General features: G+C 47.9%; 1 protein-coding gene across 1 annotated transcript; it reads left to right on the forward strand.

The window, feature by feature from the left end:
* The first annotated feature begins 810 nt into the window (after positions 1-810).
* DNAJC16 (DnaJ heat shock protein family (Hsp40) member C16) lies at positions 811-19490 on the forward strand. The gene is made up of 15 exons (XM_066606367.1): positions 811-940; positions 4783-4965; positions 5736-5802; positions 6540-6870; positions 7095-7279; positions 7369-7473; positions 9280-9438; positions 9673-9803; positions 10663-10843; positions 10999-11181; positions 12172-12248; positions 13381-13461; positions 13541-13639; positions 13822-13989; positions 17201-19490. Exons 2-15 carry the CDS (start codon positions 4799-4801, stop codon positions 17589-17591), a joined length of 2325 nt encoding a protein of 774 aa, XP_066462464.1. The 5' UTR covers positions 811-940; positions 4783-4798; the 3' UTR covers positions 17592-19490.
* Positions 19491-26397: the final 6907 nt, after the last annotated feature.

Here is a 26397-nt window from a genome sequence, read left to right on the forward strand (position 1 = left end):
TGTGTGCAAAAAATACACTAATGTGAACCCATCGAAATGAATGGGTTCTATTCACTGCGCAATATGATGCGCATATACGCTGGAATGAACGCCTTACTACCGTATACAGTCTTACAACTACAATCGGCCCTTCGATGACGCACTGAAAAGTAAAAGCGATTTTCAATCTTTAGTATTGACACAACATGTGAATTTCCCGCCCAGGAAGCGAAGGGAGGCGGATGTTTTCACGAAACGCATCGCGCTTGCGGGTTTAAGTGCGATATACGCCCGAGCTTCATGGGCCGATATCGCACTCGCCCGTGTAAATATGGCGCAACGGTAAGACTGAGAGTAACATGGTAGCACACGTGATTGGTCAAGCCGATAGCTGCGGACAGTGGGAGGAGCCATATCTCAAGCAGCATGGTGGGTTTCACGAGAGACTGCAGCATTTTCAAGTCTGTCCTGGTGATGAGGAGGGTATCATATATTATGGAGAGGGGAGGAAGGGGTTAAGGTTGGCCCACTGGATAATATGGAGAGGAAGGGGTTAAGACTGGGGACACTGGATACTGCAGAGAGGGGAGGAAGGGGTTAAATCACAGCGCAATAACATGCAGGATACGAAGTGTCAGGTCCGTTGTTATAGCAACCGGAGGGCGCTAGGGAAGAGATCACGTGGGACATCATGGGCGGGATCTAACAAGTATCCATAGCAATGGTGACAGGGAGACGGGAATGCCAGTCAAAGACGGCGGACGGTGATTGGATGAAACTGCCGTCAGTCAGCCAGCTTCGGCAAAGGTTGATGGGCGGGACTTGCTGTCCGTCTTCCGGTTCCGTGTGTGAGGTGAGACTGAGGCCGTAATGGGGCAGTGAGCCGGGAGCAACGGAGGGAGCGGAGCCGGGACGAGGCCCTACACACGGGAGGACACAGCGCGCTGCCGCCGGGAGAGAGGTGAGGGGCGGCCGCGGCCTGTGGGAGAAGCGCGGCTGTCAGCAGCTGGAGCCGCCGGGTTACATCATGTCCTGTTATGTCACCTGCAGCCCTTCTCCTCCCCGACTGCTCCGTGTCACATCCATGAGCGGCCGGGAACATCCGTGACGTGTGAGCCGACTGCGCCCCCTGCCGTACATGTGTGAACAGCCGCGTACAGCCGAATACTACATATATACCCATGTATACTACATATATACTACTGTGTACCCCGGAATGGTACCTGTACGCCCCCGTGTACCCCCGAATACTTCATATATACTACTGTGTACCCCGGAATGGTACCTGTACGCCCCCGTGTACCCCCGAATACTTCATATATACTACTGTGTACCCCGGAATGGTACCTGTACCCCCCCGTGTACCCCTGAATACTTCATATATACTACTGTGTACCCCGGAATGGTACCTGTACGCCCCCGTGTATCCCCGAATACTTCATATATACTACTGTATACCCCCGAATGGTACCTGTACGCCCCCGTGTACCCCTAAATACTACATATATACTACTGTGTACCTGTACGCCCTGTGTACCCCTGAATACTACATATATACTACTGTATACCCCCGAATGGTACCTGTACGCCCCTGTGTACCCCTGAATACTACATATATACTACTGTATACCCCCGAATGGTACCTGTACGCCCCCGTGTACCCCTGAATACTACATATATACTACTGTGTACCCCCGAATGGTACCTGTACACCCTGTGTACCCCCGAATGGTACCTGTACACCCTGTGTACCCCCGAATGGTACCTGTACGCCCTGTGTACCCCCGAATGGTACCTGTACGCCCTGTGTACCCCTGAATACTACATATATACTACTGTATACCCCCGAATGGTACCTGTACGCCCCCGTGTACCCCTGAATACTACATATATACTACTGTATACCCCCGAATGGTACCTGTACACTGCCGCGTACCCCTGAATACTACATATATACTCTTGTATACTAAATATATACTACTGTATACCCCCGAATGGTACCTGTACGCCCTGTGTACCCCTGAATACTACATATATACTACTGTACACCCCCGAATGCCACCTGTACCCCCTGTGTACCCCCGAATGCTTCATGTATACCCTCTTATACTTCATATATACTACTGTATACCCCCGAATGGTACATATATAAACCCGCCCTCATCACGGACCCCCGACTACTACATATCAACCCCTGCATACACCTGAACACGGTATATAGCCCTACATATATACCCAGTGTACAAGCCAATGCGGCACCTGCGTCCCCCCTCCCCCGTCCGTCCCCTCCGTGTATGCTCTGATGCGGCATATGTGCCCCGTGTACACCCCTGCTGATGTATACAGTTTTACTTATATACCCCCATATACACCTATGTACTATATATTGTCCTACATATAGTGCGTCACGCCTGCTATAGCCGTACATATACACCCCTGTATGCATCCAGACTCGCACACATCACCCATATACTGCCTACTGATACATATGGAACCCCATATATGTCTTTAGGGTTACACAGTACTAGATGTAGTCTGACACTCGTTATAAGGACCGCCGGCTGGTCGGACCCCATAGAAGAACGACTGGAGGGCAAATCACTGACAACATTCTAACAATGATAGAAAGGTGTCGGACCACAAAGGACATCGCAGCCCACTGTTTATGGGGCAGCAGACTGGCATAGTGCCCATGTGATTCTATTCACCACCCAAAACACCTACGATGGGCAGATAATGGGCCATGGAGCAATGGAAGAAGGCGCCCGGTCTGAAGAATCCCTTTATACGCCTTGTGGAGGACCAGATGCATCACTGACCCAGGGAGGAGATGGCACCAGGATGGAAAGATGACAAGATGATGGGCAATGTGCTGCTGGGTACTTGTGTCCTGGCATCATGTGGGGGTGACGCGTACCTGAAATTGTACAGACAAGTACCCCCTTCATGGCAGCGCCCCCATCAGGATAATGTGCCCAGTTGCGCTGCAGGAACTGCTCAGGATCAGCTGGGGTGAAGGTGATGACATCAGATCGAGAGGAACAAGTCGGATCCACGGAGGTCGCGCTGGGCCACTTGCAGGATCCACGGGGGCCGCACTGAGCAACTTGCAGGATCCACGGGGGCCGCACTGAGCCACTTGCAGGATCTCCTGCTGATACCGGGGGCACTCCAGAAGTCTGCTGGGGTCTGGCCTGACTGGGTCAGAGGGGGGGGAGGCTATATAAATTAGGTAGGTGGTTTTGAAGGGGTCTTCCAGCCAGGTCATGCTGCCAGTGCCAGGATACCCAGGGGTTGGGGCAAAAGCTGCTGCTCAGACCCCTGTGTAGAGGCCGGCGCTTGTAATTGCAGGTGCGGCTCCCATTGATTTCAATGAGACCCCAGCCTGCAATTATGAGCGTGGGCCACTACACAGGGCGCTGAGCGGTCTGAGCGTTTGCCTGCGCCGCGGTGTTGTGCTTTTAGCGCAGTAACACCGCAGGCAAAGCAGCCGCTGACATCAGCACTTTGTTTCTCTTCTGGTGGCATGGAACGCTGCGCTCAAAACCGCAGTAAATCGCTGTGCGCCCCGCTCTACCTACAGTGCTGAAACCGCTCCCCATTGATTTCAGTGGGTAAAGCATCGCGCTTGGAAACGTTTAAACACCCGAAAATAGAAAAGCACTCAAACTGCGGCATTAGAAACGTCGTGCTCGAACGATAGTCTGAGAAGTCCCATTGAAACCACCTGACGCGTTTAGCTTGGCGGCTGAAACACCGCACTAAACATCATAAAAAGCGGGCTGAAGGTCGAAAAAAGTAATTCCGGTATTCGCACTGTGTAGAACAAATAGCGATATATTCGGACCTCCTTGGATGCGGAGCGACCAATTACACTTCTGTTTTGTTTTTCCTACATAAAGAATGGGTAAAGGTTTTTTATAAATGTATACATTTTTATGTTTTTAAAAAAAAAATATTAACCCCTTCCCAGCAGCATAATGTAAATTTTGTCTTTGCAAAGGGTGTATGGAGTGGGTACACAAGCAGAGCCCGCTCCTTAGTTGGCGGCTGCCCGCTCCTTAGTTGGCGGCTGCCACCAGCAATGGCCATGATAGGAGTTGATTGGTTGCGGTCGTTAACTATTTGGATTCTGCTGTCAGGAGAGAGTCTCCCCAACTGGCTGCTTAGACGTGTGGTCAGACTGCCAAGTCCAAATAGTTAACAGCCACAATCAGTCAACTCCTATCACTCCTATCTCCCTTATTTGCATATTACCCAGAGGAGCATGCATGGCCTTACAAGTCTCCTCACTCACCTTCTAGGTGCTCTTCTCAAGGAGAGACAACACACTTTCCGACTTTGTCCTTATTACACAGTAATACCTGCCTAATGCTGCATAGCGCCTCCCATAGGGCAGCTAGATGGGTGGCTATGATGGACCGCTGAGCTCTAGTCCCTGCTGACATTTTGGAGACCTCACCAGCAACCACTGTCCCTGTCATTCAACTTTGATCTATCCCCCTATCCTATATCATTTAATCGTCAAATGACTTGGAAGATTTGCCTTTCCTGCCACTAGGGGGCATGGTAATACTGTCATATGAACCCTATTAGTGCCGCAGACAACTGAGGGGTGCTGCTAAAGGGAAGCACAATGCATCTCATACAATGCAGGAGTCATTCTGGCTCTTATCAGTAGCAGCTTAGCCATATCTGTACATTTTCAGTCCTGAATGCAGCTCTGGATGTGACTAGAGATGTATGATTTCAGTTTCTGCTGTAAGTTGCAGCTTATCATAAATAATGTCTTCTCTTTTCCAGTGAGACGGCGTGAGATATGGGACACCGAAAACTGCACCTCCACTGGCGGTTTCTGGTATTTCTGATCCTAGCTCTCAAGATCCTCTCGGCAGTCGACTTTGACCCCTACCGTATTCTGGGAGTGAGCCGGACAGCAAGCCAGGCGGACATTAAGAAAGCCTACAAGAAATTGGCCAGAGAGTGGTGGGTGCAGTTACCATGACGATCAACAACATGGCGCAAACATAGAAACGCAGATTATCAACGTGCGCCTCGAGTCTACAGATGTTCGCGGTTGTTTTAGATGAGCTGATTATCGTTTGAACGAGCGAGTGACGTCACCGCCGGCTGTTCGCTGTCGTACGGCCTACATCGTTGGCTCGTTCAAACGGGAATCATTCAGTCTTTCACATTCACTATATAAGTGAGAACCACTGAAGGAGCGCTGCTTAAACGGAACGATCAGTGAACGAGCAAACGATGAGGTTTCTGCCTGCATTAAATGAGAAGTGAAGGATTATTGTTTGGGCTTTGGCTCGTGAGTAGACCCAACAATTATCATTCACTTCCTCTTATTTGACAGCTTTCAAAAAAATAAATAAAAACTATAATCGTTCCGTCTAAAAGCACCTTTAGGCCCCCTGTCCGCGGGCGATGCGACTAGATAGGCTGACCGCGGAGAATCGGGCCAATTTGCACCATGCAGCGAATTGCTCGCCATGAACGGAGAATCACAATGACTCTCCGCTCGTGGACAGGTTCCGGTGCTTTCCATAGCAATGCTATGGGAAGCCTCGGCCGGCGTGATTCGCCGTGGACCCTTACTGCTCCTGATGATTCAGTGTTATTTCATGTTTATGTGCTGTTAAATTTCCCGCTGTGGCTTATTTTAGCTTTTTAGGTCACACAGATTGTTTTTTTTTTTTTCTACTTTTCATTTCTGCAAACTGAAAAATTTGTCTTGTTCATTTCAGGCACCCCGATAAAAACAAGAACCCCGGTGCAGAAGATAAATTTATCCAAGTCAGCAAAGCCTATGAGGTATGGAAGTGGTCTGGTTAGGGCAGCCTTAGGCTGGGTTCACACAGGGCGGATTTGCCGCAGAAATTTCGTCCGGAATTTCGCTGCAGCTAATCCTGGGATTAGGCAGCCATGTGGATGAGAGATTTCTCAGAAATCTCGTCCACATGGTATGGCGAATCCGTCGCGGCAAAGCCGGCGCCGAGGTGTGGATTTCCTGGCTGCAGCATGTCCATTCTTTTTTTTCTTAGTTATGGCCATGCTCTCCTCTATGGGAGTGCCGGCCGAAACGGAAAAACGTGTGGCCAAACCGCTCCAAAACCCGTGTCTAAGTGCCATGGATTTTGAAGCAGCGCTTTCCCGATGGAAATCTTGCGGGGTTTTTTTGCTGCAGCCGAGGGCATATATGCCTAAGGACATATGGAAGCTTCCCCACTGCTTTACTGAGGAAGTGGGTTGTCCAATAGCAGAGGTACACCACATGCGCTTCTCCTGGTCATGTGATGGGAGGTGTTGTCTAACTTAAGTCCATAAGTTTGATGAAACCATGCAGGCTCTGAAAAAAAAGAGGCAGAGTCAACTGGCTGTAATCGTGTTTAATTTCTCAGAAATCTGCAAGCCGCAACACAACCATAAATACCTCTATTAGTTTGCGATGTCGCAGGGCACACTTAGACCTTTGGCTGCACAACCTTTTATCTTAGCTGAAATTGCTGTTGGATCATAGCTTAAATCTTTTGTAACCTCTGACCCTTTAGATTCTTTCAAATGAAGAGAAGAGGACAAACTACGACCGCTATGGAGATATAGGAGAGAATCAGGGTTACTCCCAGCAGCAGCATCACCATTTCCGCCATTTCCATGACAGCTTCTACTTTGATGAGTCCTTCTTCCACTTCCCCTTTAACTCTGAGCGCAGGGATTCCACAGATGAGAAGTATCTCCTGCAGTTCTCCCACTATATCAACGAGGTGGTTCCTGACAGCTTCCGCAAGCCCTACCTCATCAAGATCACTTCCGATTGGTGCTTCAGCTGCATCCACATTGAACCCGTATGGAAGGAGGTGGTGCAGGAGTTGGAGGGGTTAGGTATGTGTTCGCTCTTGTCTATACTATGACCTAAACTATAGGTTTAAACTCCACTTTACATGCAGAGTAAAATTACATAAACGGTATACCTGCTGTGTACATACATTACATATTCTGTATTATACTCCAGAGCTGCACTCTCTCTTCTGCTGGTGATATCACGGTGTACATTTATGGTTGACTTGTTTGAGTTTATCTATCTAACGTTTGTTCTATCATTTCAGGTGTTGGCATAGGAGTGGTGCATGCTGGGTACGAGAGGCGGCTGGCTCACCATCTTGGTGCACATAGCACCCCGTCCATTTTAGGTGTGATTAATGGGAAGATCTCCTTTTTTCACAACGCCGTCATACGGGAAAACCTCCGACACTTTGTGGAAGGTTTACTTCCGGGAAATCTAGTGGACAAGGTGAGACACTGCCACTGAGATCACTGGATGGGGTGAAGCCAGGGGCTCCTGAAATCCTCTTACATCCATCCATTTGTTCTCTCTTCCAGATTACAGATAAAAATTATATCCGATTCTTATCCAACTGGCAGCAGGAAAATAAGCCCCACGTCCTCCTGTTCGATCAGATGCCTCCTGTCCCACTGATCTACAAGGTAAGGGCCAGCGATCAGGGGCCACACACATTCTATGTGTAGTATATAGTCTAGTTCTAGTATAGTATACCACTTAAAAAGATAAAAGGAATACTTAAAGGGGTTTCCCATCTTGGCTTTTCACAGCCAAGATAGAAAAACCGTCCTCTTGTTTCTGGCCACCTGTCTGAAACAGCCAAGTGGGTCAGCCAGCACAGTTTACTTAGTTCTCGTGGAAGTGAATGGTAGCTATGGAAACATGGCACAGCTCGTTACGTAGTTTCCTTAACTCGCCAAGTTACAGTAATGGCATAGCCTGCTTTGCTATGCTGTTTCTATAGCTTCTATTCACTTCCATAGTCACTGGCTGGGTGGCTGGCCACAATAGCACTGGTTTCTCATCTCAGCTTTGAGAAGCCGAGATGGGAATACCCCTTTAAATCGCACATTGGTAAAGATTTTCAACTTCAGTCTTTCGTTCGAGATCTGCGGTGTGATTTAAGTGTTCCCTTAATCTGTAAAGAGAATGGGGCGCCAGTGGTGGATGTGCCAATTCTGGTGTTCTTTTGGCGATTGCCGGTCGAACTGCATGGTGCTGGGCTATCAACATAAGCCCACTACAGGACATCGGGCCCTCATGGAGTCTGTTCCGACGGTAGCCCACTGGAGGTCATTTTGTGACTGAAAATCTAATGCCAGTGTAAGGCCGCCTACACACGGCCGGGTTGGATCCTGCTGAGAGAATTCTCGCAGCAGGATGCGACCCGTGCCCCAGTATTCACCTTATACTCGCCCATCTGGCGTCTTCACTCTCTGCACTGGGATGTGCCGGCTGGCGCACAGCCGCACATGCGCAGTGCAGAACCGAGGCGTCACCAGTAATGTTTCTGTGCGGGCCTCTTCGGGGCTCACACAGAAATAGAACCTGTCGCGATTTGTTTACCATGCGAGTTTTCATGCAGTCAAATCGCGGCTGTCTGCATAGGATTGCATTATCTAATGCAATCCTATGGCAGCGGGCAGGGGCGGAACTTTTGCAGGAAATCCAGCCGTGGAATTTCCACCTGTGTGTAGGGGGTCCCTAATGTACCCTTAAAGGGTTTTCTCATCTATTAATGTTACGGCATATCGCTAACATATGCCATAACGTTTTGATTGTGGGGGTCCAACTTCTGGGACACCTGTCTTTGGAATCAATGAAGGGACTTTTTGCATGTCTCCATCCCAGTGACGCACTTGAATGAGGCTGCGGATGGCTGATGGGAAATCTGAGGCCCTTATGTCCACGGGCCAGTTGGATGCCGTGAGCGGGAGCCCACAGCGGAATACCACCCTGCCCGCGGCAAGAGGACATTACTCTAGATCCTCTACGTGGCTGTGCGGGTCTTCCATCTTTTCAATGCGAATGTGGGTGGGCACACCACCACACATGCGCAGTGGATTGTCCCTCCCTCCCACAGGATCCGTGGCCAGAATGCAGTGTCAGCTGCGAGCAGGTTGCAGATCGGATGGCATCCATTGACTTCAATGGAAGCCGTCCATCCGGGACTCGCAGCGAAATGGAGCATGCTGCGATTTTGTTTTCTGGACGAAAAGGTCCTCAAATCAAATGCGCATGCCTAAATGCAGCTGTGGGCACTCATGATTGTCTATGGGCGGCTTGAACTGGGGATCATCCGCGGTTTAATTCCGCTTTTTAATTCCGCCCATGGACATTGGGCCGTAAGGATTCCTCCCTTACTATGATGAGAGTGCCACTTTAATTCTATCTGTCTACAGTCCATACTGACAACATGGATTCATTAACTCTTTTTCTGTTTCTTACAGCTCACTGCATTTGCCTACAGGGGTTACCTATCATTTGGATATGTGGACCTTGGCCAACGGGAGACAGAACAGATGAGCAGTCAATACAATATTAACATGTATGCCCCAACCATGCTGGTCTTCAAAGAGCACATTCACAAGCCGGCTGATGTGGTGCAGGTAAATTCTAGTATATGGCTGCTTTTGTGGCACATTGAGGGGGGCTAACGAGTTGGAAGTAATGCTGTGGAGGCCATATTACTGTCCTGCAGCACCACCGATTATAGGGTGGCAGGTGAACTGTGTATTGCACATTTTAACTTTAGGGAAAGGGTATCAGTCTTCTGCACCCCTGACTGAAGCCTAGATGAAATGAACATTAGATATAATTTTTTTTTATCTGTCTCTTTCTAGGCACGTGGGATGAAGAAACAAGTAATCGATGACTTCATTTCTACCAACAAATTCCTCTTAGCAGCCAGGCTGACTAATCAGAAGCTATTTCAGGAGCTGTGTCCTGTAAGGAAATCTCACCGTCAGCGCAAGTAAGAATCGCTACTAAGGTCATACCGTATGTACTGTGATACACAGACAAATATAGCAGTACATCATATTCTGTATATGTTAACCCTTTCCAATCCATTTATTTTTTCTCATCCATTCTTCCTAGCACCAAATAAATTGGAGCTGGGGAGAATGGCTGAGAAAAATTTTTTTCCTTCACCCTCCTGATCTGACAGTTCAGGAGGGGGCCTGCAGTCACATCACCATCGGGGGAATCGGAAGTAATACTTCCGCATTCTTCCTTTAGCCTTCCGGCTTGGCGATCATGTGACAGCTGGGGTCAGGTGACACCCAGCGGTCACATGATTGCCAGGCGGAATGCGGAAGTAATGCTTTCGCATTCTCCCTTCAGCCTCCCGGCTTGGCAGTCATGTGCCAGCTGGGGTCAAGTGACATCCGGCGGTCACATGATTGCCGGGCGGAACGCGGAAGGAATACTTCCGCATTCTCCCTTGGGCCTCCCGGCTCGGCAATCATGTGACTGCTGAGGGTCAGGTGACACCGGCGGTCACGTGATCGCCGGCCGGAATCTGCGTGCATTACATAGCGCTAATTGAGCGCTATGTAATGTGTAAAGGAGAAGGCAGAAAGGGTTAAAAACCCTTTCTGCCTTCTCCTCGATGGGGGACCAGTGCAGGAGTGCATGTGCACCCCTGCACTGCAGTGTCGGGCCTGTCCCGACATCGGAGCTGTGGAGGAAAATGATGATGTCGGGGCAGGCCCGACATTGGATTGGAAAGGGTTAAAAGTGAATGCTGTTTTATGGTATCCAACCCCTGACTGCAGCAGTTCCTGCACTTCCTGCCCTCCTGTTGATGAAGTTGTTTTGTTTTTGTACAGATATTGTGTCGTTCTCCTCACCGGGGAGGGGGAGCCATTCCACAATACCTATGAAGCCTTCCTTGCTTTTGCGTCGGCTAATACCAAGGACACAGTTCGATTTGTCCATGTCTTCAAGGAACGCCAACGAGAGCTCACTGGCTTGCTGCTAGGGGAAGATATAAAGCCTGGCGACTCCTCCGTATGTACTGTAATGTTTAGACTGGCTGGGATATACTCAGCTGCATTATAACTGAACTGTATTACTGGCTTCTGTGGATCAGAGACATGAAACTGTCCACTAAGGCTGCCTGCTCCATAGAGAACAGTGGTTTACGTTATTTTATACTCCTGCAGGTTTCGATCCTGGAAAGACGGAACTCAGCCGGCAGAATAGTGTATAATACCCTGGCCAGCGTCTGGAGTGGCAGCGAGGAGAACAAGTTTGTTCTCTTGGATTTCTTAGATCAATTGAGGAAAGACCCCAGCGTCTTGTCTTCTGAGACCATCCTGTCTGATTTAAACGATGAGCTTGCGCCTGTAAGTGTTAGTAACGAAAAAGAATCTTCTATAGGTACATAAAACTTTAGGTCCCACTTTAAATAACTCCCCTTTTCACACTACAGGGGGGCCCTTCCATTTTTGGCTCCCTCTGTTAGATAAGGGCTTATTCACACAAGTGATTTTTCACGGCCCTGTGCTTGTTAATATTTGCAGCTGACAGCACCCTGACCCCTTACAGTTAACGGGGCTATGCAGGCATGAGTGTTACTACACGGACCGATGCTCCATGTCAGACAAGTCACTCATTTAAGTCAGTGAGTGCAGAAAGTAAACCATGTACATGGCTGACATGCATATGCACTCTGTCTTTCACAGATCATTGCTAAGCAATGCTATGAGGAAAACGAATTGGGCCTCCGGTTGTTGGGGGTGGGGGGACTGGATGACAAATGGATGATGCATGGCTGTAAAAAACACACGCAGCACATACAGATACAATACAGTCATATAAATGGATTAAAATCAGTTCTTTTTTTTGTTTTTTTTTGTTTTTTTTAATGGACCATATTGGACACTCATCTGCATAGGCTCTAAGAAGATGTTGTATCCATAAATGGGCAGATGCTCTAGAAGTCAAATACAATCAGATCTGCACTGCTCTTTAAGGGCCTTTTTACACTGATTATTATTCAGATTCTTGCTGGATTGCAGGAAGCTGAATGATCGTTCAGTGCATATGCTGCCAGCGACTGAATGATAATTCGTTTGTCATTCAGTTCGTGCAAGCGAAACTTCAAAGCACAAGAGCGATAATTGCTGGGACAACCGTCAGGCGCATTCGTACCCAACAATCGTTCTGTGTAAAAGGACCCTAAGACGTCTCTTGTACGATCCATAATCTCCCAGCTCGTAGAGCGCCTGCTAAATTGGGGTTAACATAGTTGGAGGTGAGACGGATCACTCGGCCTCCTGCACCTCCGATATCTGCACACTCCTCCTAATTGTATTATATCTTCTTGTTGTTAGGTGTTTCTCCTGCGCTGGTTCTACACTGCAGTTGACTACTGGTCAGATGTATGGGAGAGCGTCTTACATAATAACTGGTAAGTCTTGCTCCAGTACAGCGGGTCACTGCTTCCTAACGTTTAATCCTGGAAGGAGATGACCCAAAACTTTAGCCCCTCTGCACTTCCGGTATCATAATTTTGCTCAAGGGATCAAAACAATCATGGCCTGTTTTAGGGTGGACAATCAATGTTTGATTCTTTGACCTCCAGGACTCTCACTAATCAGAAGAATCAAAGTTATGGATGAGTCGGACCCTCACCGATTGCACTTATCCTAATGATGGGCCATTAGGGTTTGGTAGTGCATTTTCCCATTAGGAGGCTGTATAATGCTGAACCGAGCTCCATAAATAAGTTACATTTATTGTGCCATGATGGATGTGTAAGTCTAAGGCCGCCTGCAGACGGCCGGGTCGGATCCGGCTGCGAGAATTCTCGCAGCGGGATCCGACCCATGCCCCTGCAGAGAGCAGCGTGTCACTCACCTGCTCCCGCGCCCCCAGATCCTTCATGTGCTGGCGCATGCGCAGACCGGAGCCGACTGCCGGGGAGTGACATTTTTGTGCGGGGCTTGCAGAGATATAGAGCATGCCGCGATTTGTTTTCTGCACGTGATTTCGCACAGAAAAATCGCGGCCGTCTGCATAAGATTGCGTATTGTAATGCAATCCTATGCAGGCGTGTACGGGCGGAAATTCCGCCCATGTGCAGGAGGCCTAAAGCCTGCATGGGGTTAAAAACCTGTACTGCTGTTCTGTTAAAGAGGTTTCCCAGGACTTTACAATTGATGACCTATCCTCAGGATAGGTCATCAATAGCTGATTGGTGGAGGGTTGTCGCTCAGGTCTCCCTAGCTTACAGTGGAGGTGGAAGCTGAGGGCTCCATCTGCATTGCAGCCACCTGAGTTGGAATTGAATTGATTTCATTGAACTGTGCCTGCAATACCAACCCAGGCCACTGCAATGTGGGCAGCACTGCCAACTTCCGGACTGACAGCTGGGCCAATAACAGCTGATCACGAGGTCCTGAGCAGCGGACCCCTACCGATTAACTATTGACCTATCCTGAGGATAGGTCATCAATTGTAAAGTCCTGGAAAACCCTCTTAACATTTTGTGCATTGCTGTCTGATATCTGAATGGGAGAATATTATGTGTGTCTCCACAGGAGGGAGATGATGCCGCTGCTGTCTCTGATTTTCTCGGCTCTCTTCATTCTCTTCGGCACGGTGATTGTGCAGGCATTCAGGTAAACGTGGATTTTCTTGGAGATGTAATTTCTCTGGTGGGATTAAGACTTGCGTTAACCCTTTGTCTGTCTTCTGCAGTGATTCCAGCGATGAGAGAGATTCTGTTCCATCTGATAAAGAAGAAACAAGCGACAAGGAGAGGAGCAGCGAGACCAACTTCACCAAGGAGAGTACCAGGTAAGATGGAGGTGCCTGGCAAAGGTGTAGAAATGGCAAGTAAATGTTTCTTGCTCCATCATTGACACTTAAAGACTCAACTCACAGGAAATGAAGCCAGATGCAAGATATATACTGCAGGGATAGCTCAATCGCCATATACCCTGCTATCATTGACTCTTACGCTCCTTATTTCCTGACAGGGTTCCTAAGAAAGGCTTTGTGGAGGTGACGGAGTTAACAGATGTGAATTATATGAGTAACCTCGTCCGCCTGCGTCCAGGCCATATGAACGTTGTCCTCATCCTCTCCAGCTCCACCAAGGCCAGTCTGCTGCAGAAGTTTGCCCAGGAAGTATACACATTTACTGGGTGAGTGCAGTCTGGTATGAACGTGGGCTAATTGCGAGTTTAAGGAATCTCTCCATATAATTGTCATATATGCATTAACCCCTTCAAGACCAAATCTATTATGGTGTCGAAGACCTTTTAAAGTTTTCATTTTTGTGTCCCCACACGAAGAGCCAAAACTGCAGTAAGATAAAGTCTTGCTATAAAGTCCATGCACCTTCTACTTCAGAGGGGGGACAAGGCAGTTGTTAAAGAGTAACTGCAATTTTTAAAAACTTTTGCCATGTCAGCACGACATGTCAAGTTTCCATTAATGGAGCTTCAGGTGCTGAAATAAGGGGCTGCAGCGCTCACCTAAGCGCTGTGCCCATTTGGCTCGCTTTGCTGCCTAAGTGCTCTTTTCAGCAGCTGAAGAAATCTACACATCAGTCTATAGAAGTATATGCATCCATACTCAGCTGCCGAAAGGAGCCGATCAGCAGCAAAGACAGCTGATGAGGCGTCGGCCTCTATTTTAGAAGTTTTTTGTTTCCAGCATTTGTGCAGCATTGCGTAGTCGACTGTGCTATTGTTTGGTCTAAATCCTGGAATCAAATGGAGGCCTTGCAGCTTTGCTCCTTGTTTGACTAAGTGTTTCCCTGAAAATAAGACACTGTCTTATATTAATTTTTTGCCCCAAAAGACAGTGTCTTTTATTTTCGGTGGGGTGGGGGTAGGGGTCCTCGTGCTGGTCTCTTGCGCTGCGGCAGGCTGCAGTGTAATCCTCAGTGTTGACACAGCACTCTTACCGGTGACGGGGCTTTGAATACTCTGCCTCCAGCAAGTGAGTGCTGTGATTGGATCATGAGCGCCGTTGCTCAGCTAATCAGAGCTGGTGCCCGATGAACCAATTACAGCCATTCAGTGATGTCATTCAGTGAATGGCTGTGAATGATCGAGCTCTGGCTCTGATTGGCTGAGCCAGTGGCGCTTGTGATCCAATCACAGTACTTTCTGGTGACGGGGTTTTGAATACCCCGCCTCAAGCAAGCGAGTGCTGAGGACACGGCAGACTGCCGCAGCGCTGGACACCAGTGCGAGGGACTCAGACGCCACCGCCTAGGTGAGTACTCCCGTCAGAAATCTCGCGGTTTGGCTGCAGCAAAAACTGCGAGATTTCCGCCGGGAGAACCGCGGCGGCTTTGAAGCGGCCCAGCTGCTCGATTTTCTGTTGCGGCCGGCGCTCCCATAGACGAAAGTAAAAGTAAATAGACATGCTGCATCTTACATGCTGCCGCGGTTACAGCCAGACTTGCTGCAGCGGATTGGCCGTCCCGTGTGGACTAGATTTCTGAGAAATCTCGTCCACATGGTTGGCTAATCCCGAGATTAGCGGTCGCGGGCGGATTTGCCGCGGCGAAATTCCGCGCGGCAAATCCGCCCTGTGTGAACCCAGCCTTACCGGTTTTGTCTTTTTTTTTTTTTTTGCTGCGCGGCATACGTTTGTGGGAGAGCGGCAGATTTCTCCTCCATAGCCCACAATGTATACATGCAGAATTTCCTGCATCTTTATTCTGCACATGTGAAGGGTCCCTTAGTGCGATCCTCCAGTCCCAGACGAACCAAGATGGCCACGCGGGTTCTCTGACTGCTTGATGCACACAGCGCATTAGTATGCATCGATGATCTAAGACATTACGTGCTGCTCTGACTAGCCAATGCGGCTCACGCTGGCTGCTCTGGCCAATGAAGGCAGCATGTAATGTCTAACACCCTGTGTATTAGTATGCATCATTGGTCTATAACGCAGTTAGAGGAGCAGTTGCAGCCATCTTGGTTTATCAGAGACCAGAGAAGTCTTTTGTACAGGTTTTAGGCTTTATGTTACATCTGCTTCTTATAGTGCAGTTACAGCTGTTTTGTCATGCAGTGGATGTAACTGCATGCCCATGTGCAGGAAGGAGTTAATAAGTTTGCTTTCAAGGTTGGCAAGCTGCCTTGTGTCTTCTCTGCCCTCCACTCAGTTCCAGTCAGCCTGGTTGCTAGGTACTCATTAATGGAGAGTGCAGATGTTACCGGCAATCAGTCTGTCCCAACTCAATGATGCATTGTCCCTGTGCCAACAGCTGAGAAGGGGGTTAGCAGCCTGGCAGGGATGACATGCCAGCCCTCCTCTCAGCCTGGCATACTGAATATTTTCTCCACCTGAATGTGTTTAGAATAATTTTGACTAAGTCCTCCTCATATTACTGATTTTTTACTGATGAACTGCACTTTGTAAAACTTTTTGACATGTCAAAAGTTTTGATCAGTGGGGGTCTGCGTGCTGAGACCCTCTCTGATTGCTTGGACAAGTACTGTAGCCCCTTCCTTTCAGTGCTATGCCCCCTTGGTTCCTCTTAGCAGCTGAAGACAGACACATAGACTTCTATAGTCCTCTGTGCACCAATCTTCAGCAGCTGAGCGGAACTGTAGGGCAGCGAAGACAGCTGAAGGGGCACAATGCTTGTGTGAGTGCTGCAACCCCTTATTGAAGCGATCAAAAGGGGTCTCAACACTCAGAGCCCCACTGATCAAAACTTTTGACGTGTTACACTGACAAGTTTTTAAAAAGCGCAGTTACTCTTTAAAGGGGTTGTCCAGCTGTAAATTACCGATGACCAATCTACAGTAGATTGGTGGGCGAGTGCAGTACAGGACCCCCACAGATTAGCTGTTTGCTGGGCCTGTGTGCTTGGCATGCAGCTGATTTCTGCAGGAAGCAGACAGCTCTGTCCTTACTGCAGTGGCAAGGCTCTGTATTACAAGTCATTCACTTCAATTGCAATTTAGCCTGCAATACCGAGCCTGGCCACTGCAGTGGAAACATTGCTGTCCGTTTCCTGTAGAAACCGTCTCTGTGCACAAGCACACCAACATAGTAAATGTTTGATCAGCGGAGGTCCCAGGTGGCAGAACCCCGCACATCTACTGCTGGTAGCCTGTCCCGTGGATAGGGCATCGCAAGTTTACAACTAGACAACCCCTTTTAAGACCTTCCTTTTTTTTTCCTGTTAGTAATTACAGATCGTCTGTAATTTGGTTTGATGCTCTATGAGATCAGAGGACATCAAAACTGATCTGTAACCTGTTCAGCTCTGCTACATGTGTGTATATCTCTCAGCAGAACTGTTCTAGTGACACCTGAACGATGATGGCATCCATGTCTGTATAATGCACCTATATAGTAATGCACATATATCTTCTGTCACAGGAGCAGCTCCCTTCACTTCTCCTTCCTCAACCTGGACAAGCATCGCGAGTGGCTGGAATACCTGTTGGAGTTCGCCCAGGATGCAGCACCCATCGCCTATCAGTACGACGAGCATTTTCTGGAGCGCGACTACACCGGGTACGTGCTGGCTCTGAACGGACACAAAAAATACTTCTGTCTCTTTAAAGCGCAGTCCACGCTGGAAGATGAGAAGCTCTCAGATGAGGGAGACCTCTGCTCTCCCAGTGGGGACGGTTTAAGGAAGATTTCCCTGGGGTCCGGGGCGGGCCACATAAAGAAGAAATTAAATAAGCTGTCCCTATGGATGGAACGCCTACTAGAAGGATCCTTACAGAGATTCTATATCCCCTCCTGGCCGTCACTGGACTGACACTACACGGGGAATGGGGCGTTCAGTCCTACCAAACTGTGAACATTTCAATGTTTGTCCTGATGCCAGGATCCTATACGCTGTGACGGCGTCCTCCAATCCTGCCAGGGCCAAACATGGATGGATGAGGGAGGGGCGCTTGTTTTTTATGTGAAGCGAGCGCTCCATAATGACGCCATTGACTCGATCACATTCTGCCTGCTTATGTCTTAAGTTCTCTTCAGCTACATCAAAGAGCTTTAAGCTGCCTCTGAGGATCCAGGTACGACACCCGCCGTTCTGTAAAACCTGAACTTCATTCTCTCGCCACCTTCTACCCCCTCAATGATGTTCAGCAGATCATTATTTTTTCTTTTCGACCACTAGAGGTCCTTAGTGAGTAACAGCGCCGTTGTCGCCGCCACCCAAGCCCTGCAGTCGCTGTATCCAGTCCCGATGCTCTCGTTAGCTCCGAAGTCATCCGTGAACTAAGCAATAAGGCGCTATTCGCCTCCTCTGCGGGACAAGATGCACACCAATGCTTTATAGGCTCCGATCCTGGAAACTCCACACAATCAAGAAGCCGTCTCGCTAATCACAGCAGACATAGGGGGGCAGGGGTTCTCTTTTAAACATTTCTGTAGATGTTTCATAGTTATTGATAGCATTGTGGCGCCGCCTAGTGGGCACACTTGAAATCCTGCCACGCTACAACACAGAATTTTCTTTGTATCAAGGAACAATGGTCCGGCCTGTGGATTTTAATATCCGTCATTTTCTCCAGAGCTGCCCCCCTCCCCTGATACAGACTACCCCACATATTTATGTATACAGCCAGTGAATGTAGATTATTATTTTCATTGGGGAGAGGGGGGCACATATTTATCTGCAGTCAGGTTTTCCTTTCCATTTGGATATTTAAGGTTTTTGTGTATTTCATCTTTACTGCCAAAGTTTTTTTTTTGGTCTCTGCAGATGAAGCGGGCAACATGAGATTCTTAACCCCTTCATTGATGGAGCCTCGTGTAATGTTTGCCCCACACTAATATATGAATTCTTATAAAGGGCTTTTGTAGTCCAAAATCCCCGACTGGTGTGAAAAGCTGCATACTTCTGCGCTGCCTCGTGTTGGGCTCTAACGAGCTCATAAAATGTGTATATGTGTGTGTTTCTGTACGGGAGAGATGATCGGAGCTGTTGATTCGCTCCTCTTGCCCAAAAGTTTTATTTGGTAGGCCTTTCCCAAAAGCCATTCACGGCTCCTAAAAACCACACGTTGCTGCCGCTTTTAGTTTTTAGCAATTCTTTACTTATGAGCTTACTTGAATTTTACATAGACGGCTCTTCATGCGCTCCATAAATCGATGGTCTCGGCTGGGAAACTGCACTTGCATCAACTACTGCCACCACATGGACAGTTTGACAACTGCAGACTGAAATAAGTCGAGCTGCAGCAATAGGGATGGGTATGTTTGGGGTTAGCAGTGACTCCTATGATTATTGGCCTTTAGGTTACTCCTAAAGTTACACCCGTATGTTTATTTTATTTTTGTCCGTCCGTATGGCGTAACGCATGTCTGTCAGTCTTGCAAGGTCCACAGTGTCTAGAGGCTGGCTGGGATTGTTGCATTGATATTCTCCTACTCCCAAAGCACTGAAGATTTTTAATTCCGCACCCCCACCCCATGCTGCGATCTTTATTCTTTACAGAGGGGAAAAAATGAAATATACTAAAATCAAAGCTGTAAAAGTTTGTCTGAACGACCGGTTTGCACATTTTTTTTTTTTTTTGTAGGAAGAAAATAACTTATTTAGGTTTTTTATATTATTTTAACTTATCGTTATTTGTATTTTGTTTTTTTTTTGGTTGTTTTTAAGAGAATTACTGCATTGGAAACGGAAATAAACTATTTTACTGTGTGGAGTATACAGCGTCTTGTGGTGTGGGGGGTGGGGGAGGGACTTAAAGGGATAATCCAGGCAAAGCTGATATACTGTTAGATTTGGTGCAGGACCTGAGCTTTAGGCTACCTTCACACAGGCGACAAGGTCGTGCGATTTTTCTCGCGGTGCGACAATGCTGCGAATCGCATTTATGTGAAGCCTGTGCTTTCCTTGGGGTTCCTTCACATTTGCGATGTTTTGTAGCATGCGAAAATAAGCCCTAGCTTATAAAACCCAAGACACTTGCATCTCTTGCTAGAGGCAGGGTATTCAAGCCCCATTACCAGGAAGAGAATGCTCTCTGTGTTGAAGACTCCCGGAGCGCCGCAACCCAGCGTGAGGGACCCAGACACTGCCTGCTAGGTGAGTATTAAGACACTCCCCCAAAAAATAAGACACTCTGCCTCTTGTGGGGCAAAAAAATTATATAAGACAGTGTCTTATTTTCAGGGGAACACTGTAGCAGCAATATCGCTGTTGCCCATGTAGAAGAGGCCTAAATGGCATACATAATTATTGTAGGATATTGTATGAATCCTACAACAGGAACTGCCTTGAGAAGGACACAGACACCTCTATAACAGTTACTGCTGATGAGCACACAGCTCCTGTCACAGTTATAATAGAGATCATCACAGCTCATCCTCCTGACTGTACACTGATGGTCTGTAGCTGATTTAGGTGAATATACAAAGTAACAATAATTTCCCCCAAACAGGCAGAAATGGTAAAACCTTTAGATAATGCTGTGCTGTTGCATCATGGCACAGAGGTGAAAGTGAAGACTCTCTAACTCTTAAGATGGTGCCTGATAAGCATCAAACGGGGGGCTGCACTGCAGGGAAGTGGCTGCAATACACAGAGGAGACCTCCAGTGTGAGAGGCAATCAGGTGCAGGGAGGGGAAGGGGAAAATATTGTATGTCCTGGAGCATTAAGGGGCTAAAGGGCCACTCCACGAAAAACACATCGATGGGGGTCGATCCTGCTCTATACCATGCGGGTGCCAGTTGTTTCTTACAGGTGACACCCACATTGTAACCGCTTTGACTAGCGCCGCTCATCCTGCCAGCGCACATGGAGGTTTCCCTCTTGATCTTGTTGGAATAGTAAGAGGAAAGTTCAAAAGGCCGCCTGCCCCCACCATACTCCAGTGTTCTTCCTGTCCCAACGGGATACAGAGGGAGTCCTCCATGTGTACCAGAAGATGGACGATGGAAAGCGCTCCCCGCGGCAGGCCGGTCTGGTACCCGCTCAGGAGAGCCGAGACGGCCTGCGGATCCCTGACCCTGTGGAAATGCTGCAGCATCCCTGCAGATGGGTGCCGCGGTTAGTGGCAGCCGGCACGGGATGACGACGCTCTCTAGCGAGTTCAAAGATAGACTCTTGTTTGCACCTGAGGACACACAATTGTGGCGTGAGGTCCCTGAAGTGGACATCCAGGTGACGAGGCTAATTAAAAAGACTTACCTGCCTTTAGAGGATGCGTCACAATTTAGAAAAACACCTATGGACAGGAAAAGTCTATTCTCTCCTTAATAAAAGAGCTTGGGCAGCCACAGCTAATCTAATAGAAGCTCCTATAGCGGCTCCATCCCTTACACGATCCGTGCTCCTATGGCTCTCACAGCTGGAATCGCTTTTAAAGCAAAGGACCTCTAGAGAGGAGTTACTGAAGTGCGTCCCACTGCGTAAGAAGGCTAGAGGATTCCTGGCAGATGCATCAGGACACTTTGCTGCCAGGAATGCAGTACTTGGCTATTCCACTAGGCGGGCGCAATGGTGTAGAGCTTCGGCTGGAGACACGGTCTCTAAAAATATGCCGTTTCATCCCCCTTCAGGGTGAATATCTGTTCGGTCCAGTGTTAGACTTCTGGAGAAAGCAGGGGATAAAAAGAGAGGATTCCTGGACTATTATTTCCCTAAAAACAGCTCGTCCTTTTGCAAGCAGGCGTACCAACTTAGGCAGCAGAGAAGCAGATGGCCTTACCCTAAAGGAGGGAAGGGTAAGTGTCTCCTCTTTCCCCCCTAGATCCGAACACAAATAAAGCTATAGGTCCGGTTAGGGGGTAGGCTATCTTAGGGAGATGGATCCAGATTTCTGGAAATCACTTGGTTCGGCTTTTCATCCCTACCCCCTAGAAAATATTAGGTCACCCCCGTTCAAACACCTCTTCTTCAAGCAAGATTGTAGGAAAAGGATCGGAATTTATTACAAATGGGAGCGACTATCCCTGTTCCTAGAAAGGAGCGCGGTCTTGGTGGTTATTAGAGATGAGCAAGTATTGCCCTTAGCGAGTACCTGTCCGCTCGAGAGACAAGGTTCGGGTGCCAGCTGCGGGGGAGAGCGGGGAGGAACGGAGGGGAGATTTCCCTCTCTCCCCCCCGCTCCCCCCTGCTGACTGCCGCAACTCACCGTTGCCCCGCGCCGGCACCCGAACCTTGTCTCTCGAGCGGGCAGGTACTCGCTAAGGGCAATGCTTGCTCATCTCTAGTGGTTATTCCTCTTTATTTTTGGTGCCAAAGCCTAATTGGTCTTTCAGAACCTTACTTAATTTAAAGTCCCTTAACACACACAAGCTTCTCTCGGGCTAGGGTGGCTTATTAATTTTGAAAAATCCAGCCTAAATCCAGATACTCTGAAAACTTTCCTTTGCGTTCTCTTGGACTCTTCTAAGGGTTATTCATTTCTGCCTCAGTCTAAAAGGAAGGATATTATTCTCTCTATTAGTAAATATAAGAAGAGGGACTGGATGTTTATAGAAGAGAGTATGAAGGTCCTCGGGCAAATGACAGCGGCAAATGAATTCAATTTATGGCTGAGCACTGCCTCTGATTTCTGAGTGCTGTGACCAATCACAGGCAGTGCACAGCTTTCTGGAGGCGGGGATTTTTAAATCCCTATCCACCAGAAAGTGGTTCAAAGCAGTACCAGCATGGAAGAGAGAACACGTGCCAGAGCCCCGAGAGCGGTGGAAGGTGATGTATATATTTTTTTAAATTTTTTACACTAGCTAAGTAGCATTTTCAGGGAAGGGCTTATATTTCAAGCCCTGTCCTGAAAATCACTGCGGGGGTCTCCTGCATCCCATTGAAAGCAATGGGCACGGAGCTTCAGTTACTCACATTTTTAACATGCGTGGAGCGGGCTTTTTTGCGCACATAGCTGCACAAAAAAAAAAAGCTTAAAGAGTCAAAAGGAGACTACCTCCAGTATATACTCCAGGGCAGTGTCTCCCTAACTTTTTCAGCTATGGAGCCCTTTCTGAAGCAAGTTTCTCGTGGAGCCCCAAGAAGGGGTTTAATGTTTAGTTCTATCTGTCTATGCTCTATGAGGCATATTCCACTTGATACGTACGCAGAAATATGAATAATAAGGTGTATATATATATTAACTAGCTGATATACCCGAGTTCTTTGGTACTGGTGTTTATCTGTTGTTCACACGGAAAATCTTATGGAGTCGTGGTTACTTTAGAGATATCGAGGAAAAAAATATGTTCACCATTTTGCATAGTTCTTTGCGTTACCCAGGAAACATCACGGGGAGGTAACCATGCGACATTTCCTTAATATAAAATGACATCGGGAAGTGAGAGAATTAGATTACGTACGTAAAATTTGGCCGCTAATTCTTTTGCGCTTAGAATTGAATAATCGAGTTGGGACCCATTAGCTTTTCCTATTTATGACATAATCAATGCTCGTGCCAAATTTCATGTTTCTATGACACCGGAAAGTGAAATAATTAGTGGCGAGTCAGTGAGGGCTTTCGTCTTTATATATATATATATATATATATATATATATAGATAGATAGATAGATAGATAAAGGAATCAATAGTAAAAAAGAAGTGGAGACAATATTATTTATTCAAATCTACAAAATTATATAACAACCAGCTATTGTTATACGGACAGATCGCAGGCAGCAGAGATGGAAGGCTGTGAAATAGAAGGTTCCTAAACCCCCTTCTCTACCTGAAGCTGGAGGTTTAGCAGTGTGGATTACAAAAGGGGTGATTGGGGTGGCTGTGGGCCCCCTTATAGTCTCGGGTCGGGGCGGTCGAGACTCATATGATTCGCGTTGCTATATCAACCGCAGGTCCTTGACGTTCATTTCCCCAGTGCAGGCTGTCCGGACACCACTGCAGCGGTGAGTAGAGTGGGAACCTAGTTGCTCCGTTGGGGCATCTGATAACACTCGTGAAGGCCACTTTAGTAAACCCGGCTCTAGGGTATGGAAGAAATTCAGCCACTGGTGCAGATCAGAAAGCCTCTACAGAGCAGATTTGTAAGGCCACAACGTGGTCTAGCCTCCACACATGACTTAAGCACTATCGCTTGGATCTCCATTTTGGTAGGGGGCTGGCTTTTGGCTTTTGGTGGTGCCCCCCACCCTAATGTTACCGTGATCATTTGGTGTTGCCTCCATGTGTGCTGTCAGGATGGACGGAATTGTAAAACTGGAAACTTATCATCAATTCCTTTTCCATGAGTCCACCTTGCCAGCACATACTTACCCACCCTTGTAGATTATTGTATATTGTGCATGTAACAGAACCGTGTGCTTTAAACAGCAATAGAAACAATTGGGCCAGGTATCTGCTGGGATCATTTGAAGCCCCTGGAGAATGGTGGTGGCCTTAAGAACTCTCCTCTTCCTGTCCCAACGAGATCAGGAGGGCAACAACCTCCATCAGTGGTCATGATGGACTCATGGAAAAAGAGTTCACAGTAAGAAGAATCCCCATTTCACACTACTTTCAGTACATTATACGGTACATTAAATAGTACCGCTGAAAAACACAACTCTTCCCCCCAAAAAAGAAAAAGGAAAACAAGCCCTCAGACAGCTGTGTGGACATACATGTAAAATAAATAAGCTATGATTTTTTTTTTGAAAGTGGGGGAGGGAAAACCAGAAATGAATGGGGGGAAAGAAGGGCTTAATGGGTTAAAGGAGTTGTGCAAACTTTTTTTAAAGTTATTCCCTGCTTCCAGGATAAAGCATAACTTTGACTGCTGGGACCTCTCACCAATCTTGAACAGTGGTCCTGAAGGTCTCAGCATGAATGAAGTGGTGACCCTGCAAGCACATCCCGCCTCCATTCATTTCAGTTACAGCACCGGATATGGCTGAGTGCTTGTAACCGGCCATTTCTGAAGTGAATGGAGCCATGACGCACATGCTTGACTTCACTCGTGGGGACTGCTGTTCTCTAGATTGGTGGGGGTCTTCACAGATCACAGGGTGAATAGGGGATAATTTTCTAACTTGGCAAAACCCCTTTAATAGGGATTCCCGTTAGGCAGCTTTTAGGCACTGTTTGTAGAAAATGTATCATACGGCCAATGTAACATTCCTGGCTGAATGTCCCCTTTCTTAGAGCTTCTGGCCCTCTCACGATTGGTGCTTTCCTGGATGAAAATGATCCCCGTGACCCCAGAGTGCAGCATAAAATCACCTGATCAGTTTCAGGCCTCGGTCACACAGGCGTTTTTTTTGCGTGATTTGCGAATCGCATGACAGATGCGCATCCGCAAATCGTGTGACCGGGGCCGACGATTTGCCGAAAAATCTGCAGCTGGCAGCGTTTTTTTCGAAACGGCCCAGCGCTGCCCGCTATCCTCTGCCACAGCTGTGGCAGAGGAGAACAATGTTTGCGCATTGAATTCAATGGAGCCGGCAATACAGCCGGCTCCATTGAAAGCAATGGGCTGCCGGCAAGGGCTGGATGAATTTTCAGGGAAGGGCTTAAAATATAAGCCCTTCCCTGAAAACCATCCTAAAATGTGTAAAAGTAAAAAAAAAAAAGTATACTCACCTTTTTCTTGCAGCCGGAGTTCAGCCGCGTCCAGCCGGCAGTTCTCCTGAACTGCTCTGTGTAGTATTCAGCAGGCGGGGATTTAAAATCCCCGCCTGCTGAATGGGCTGTCTCTGATTGATCACAACCCTCACCAATCAGAGGCAGCACTCACTCACCTATTCATGAATGGGTGAGTGAGAGCTACCTCTGATTGGTGAGGGCTGTGACCAATCAGAGGCAGCCCATTCAGCAGGCGGGGATCCCCGCCTGCTGAATACTACACAGAGCAGTTCAGGAGAACTGCCGGCCGGACGCGGCGGAACTCTGGCTGCAGGAAAAAGGTGAGTATACTTTTTTTTTTTTTTTACTTTTACACATTGTAGGATGGTTTTCAGGGAAGGGCTTATATTTTTAAGCCCTTCACGAAAATTCATGCCGCGCTCGGCGGCAGCCCATTGCTTTCAATGGAGCCAGCAGTATTGCCAGCTCCATTGAATTCAATGGGCGAACATCGTTCTTCTCTGGAGAATGATCTTTATAGTATATGTTCTCAATGGGGTCGGCGCTGCTGCCGCCGGCCCCGTCGAGCGCATATATAGAACACAACGATGCACAGATCGCAGATAGGCGCGTTCTACGAATCGTTGTGTCCTATAATTTATCGCACATCCACATAAAAGGCGGACATGTGACCGATCCCATTGCGAAGCATTGGGTCTATATCTATGCGGATCGCATGCACATGTGCAAATCGCGGGAAAAAACGCCCGTGTGACCGAGGCCTCAGTGTGAATCCATAATGGATCTGTGTGACTTCCAGTGAGGCCGGGTCGTTGGTGCTGGACCAGCCGGGGCCGTGATGGTGTTTTCTGGTGTAATGGTGTGGAGAGCATGCAGAGGATATACATTACATACAAAGCACTGTAGTTTCCAGAATTTGTTCTGGTGTTTCTTGATCGTTGATTTTTTCTTTCTCTCACAATGCCGCGTCCGCGGAGAACGACATCTATAGATTTTTCTTTTCTGGCTTTTTTCCATTGGTTAATGCGTTGGTTTTTTTTTCTGTGTTGTTTA

This window comes from Eleutherodactylus coqui, chromosome 6, assembly GCF_035609145.1.
Source record: "Eleutherodactylus coqui strain aEleCoq1 chromosome 6, aEleCoq1.hap1, whole genome shotgun sequence".
NCBI lineage: Eukaryota > Metazoa > Chordata > Amphibia > Anura > Eleutherodactylidae > Eleutherodactylus > Eleutherodactylus coqui.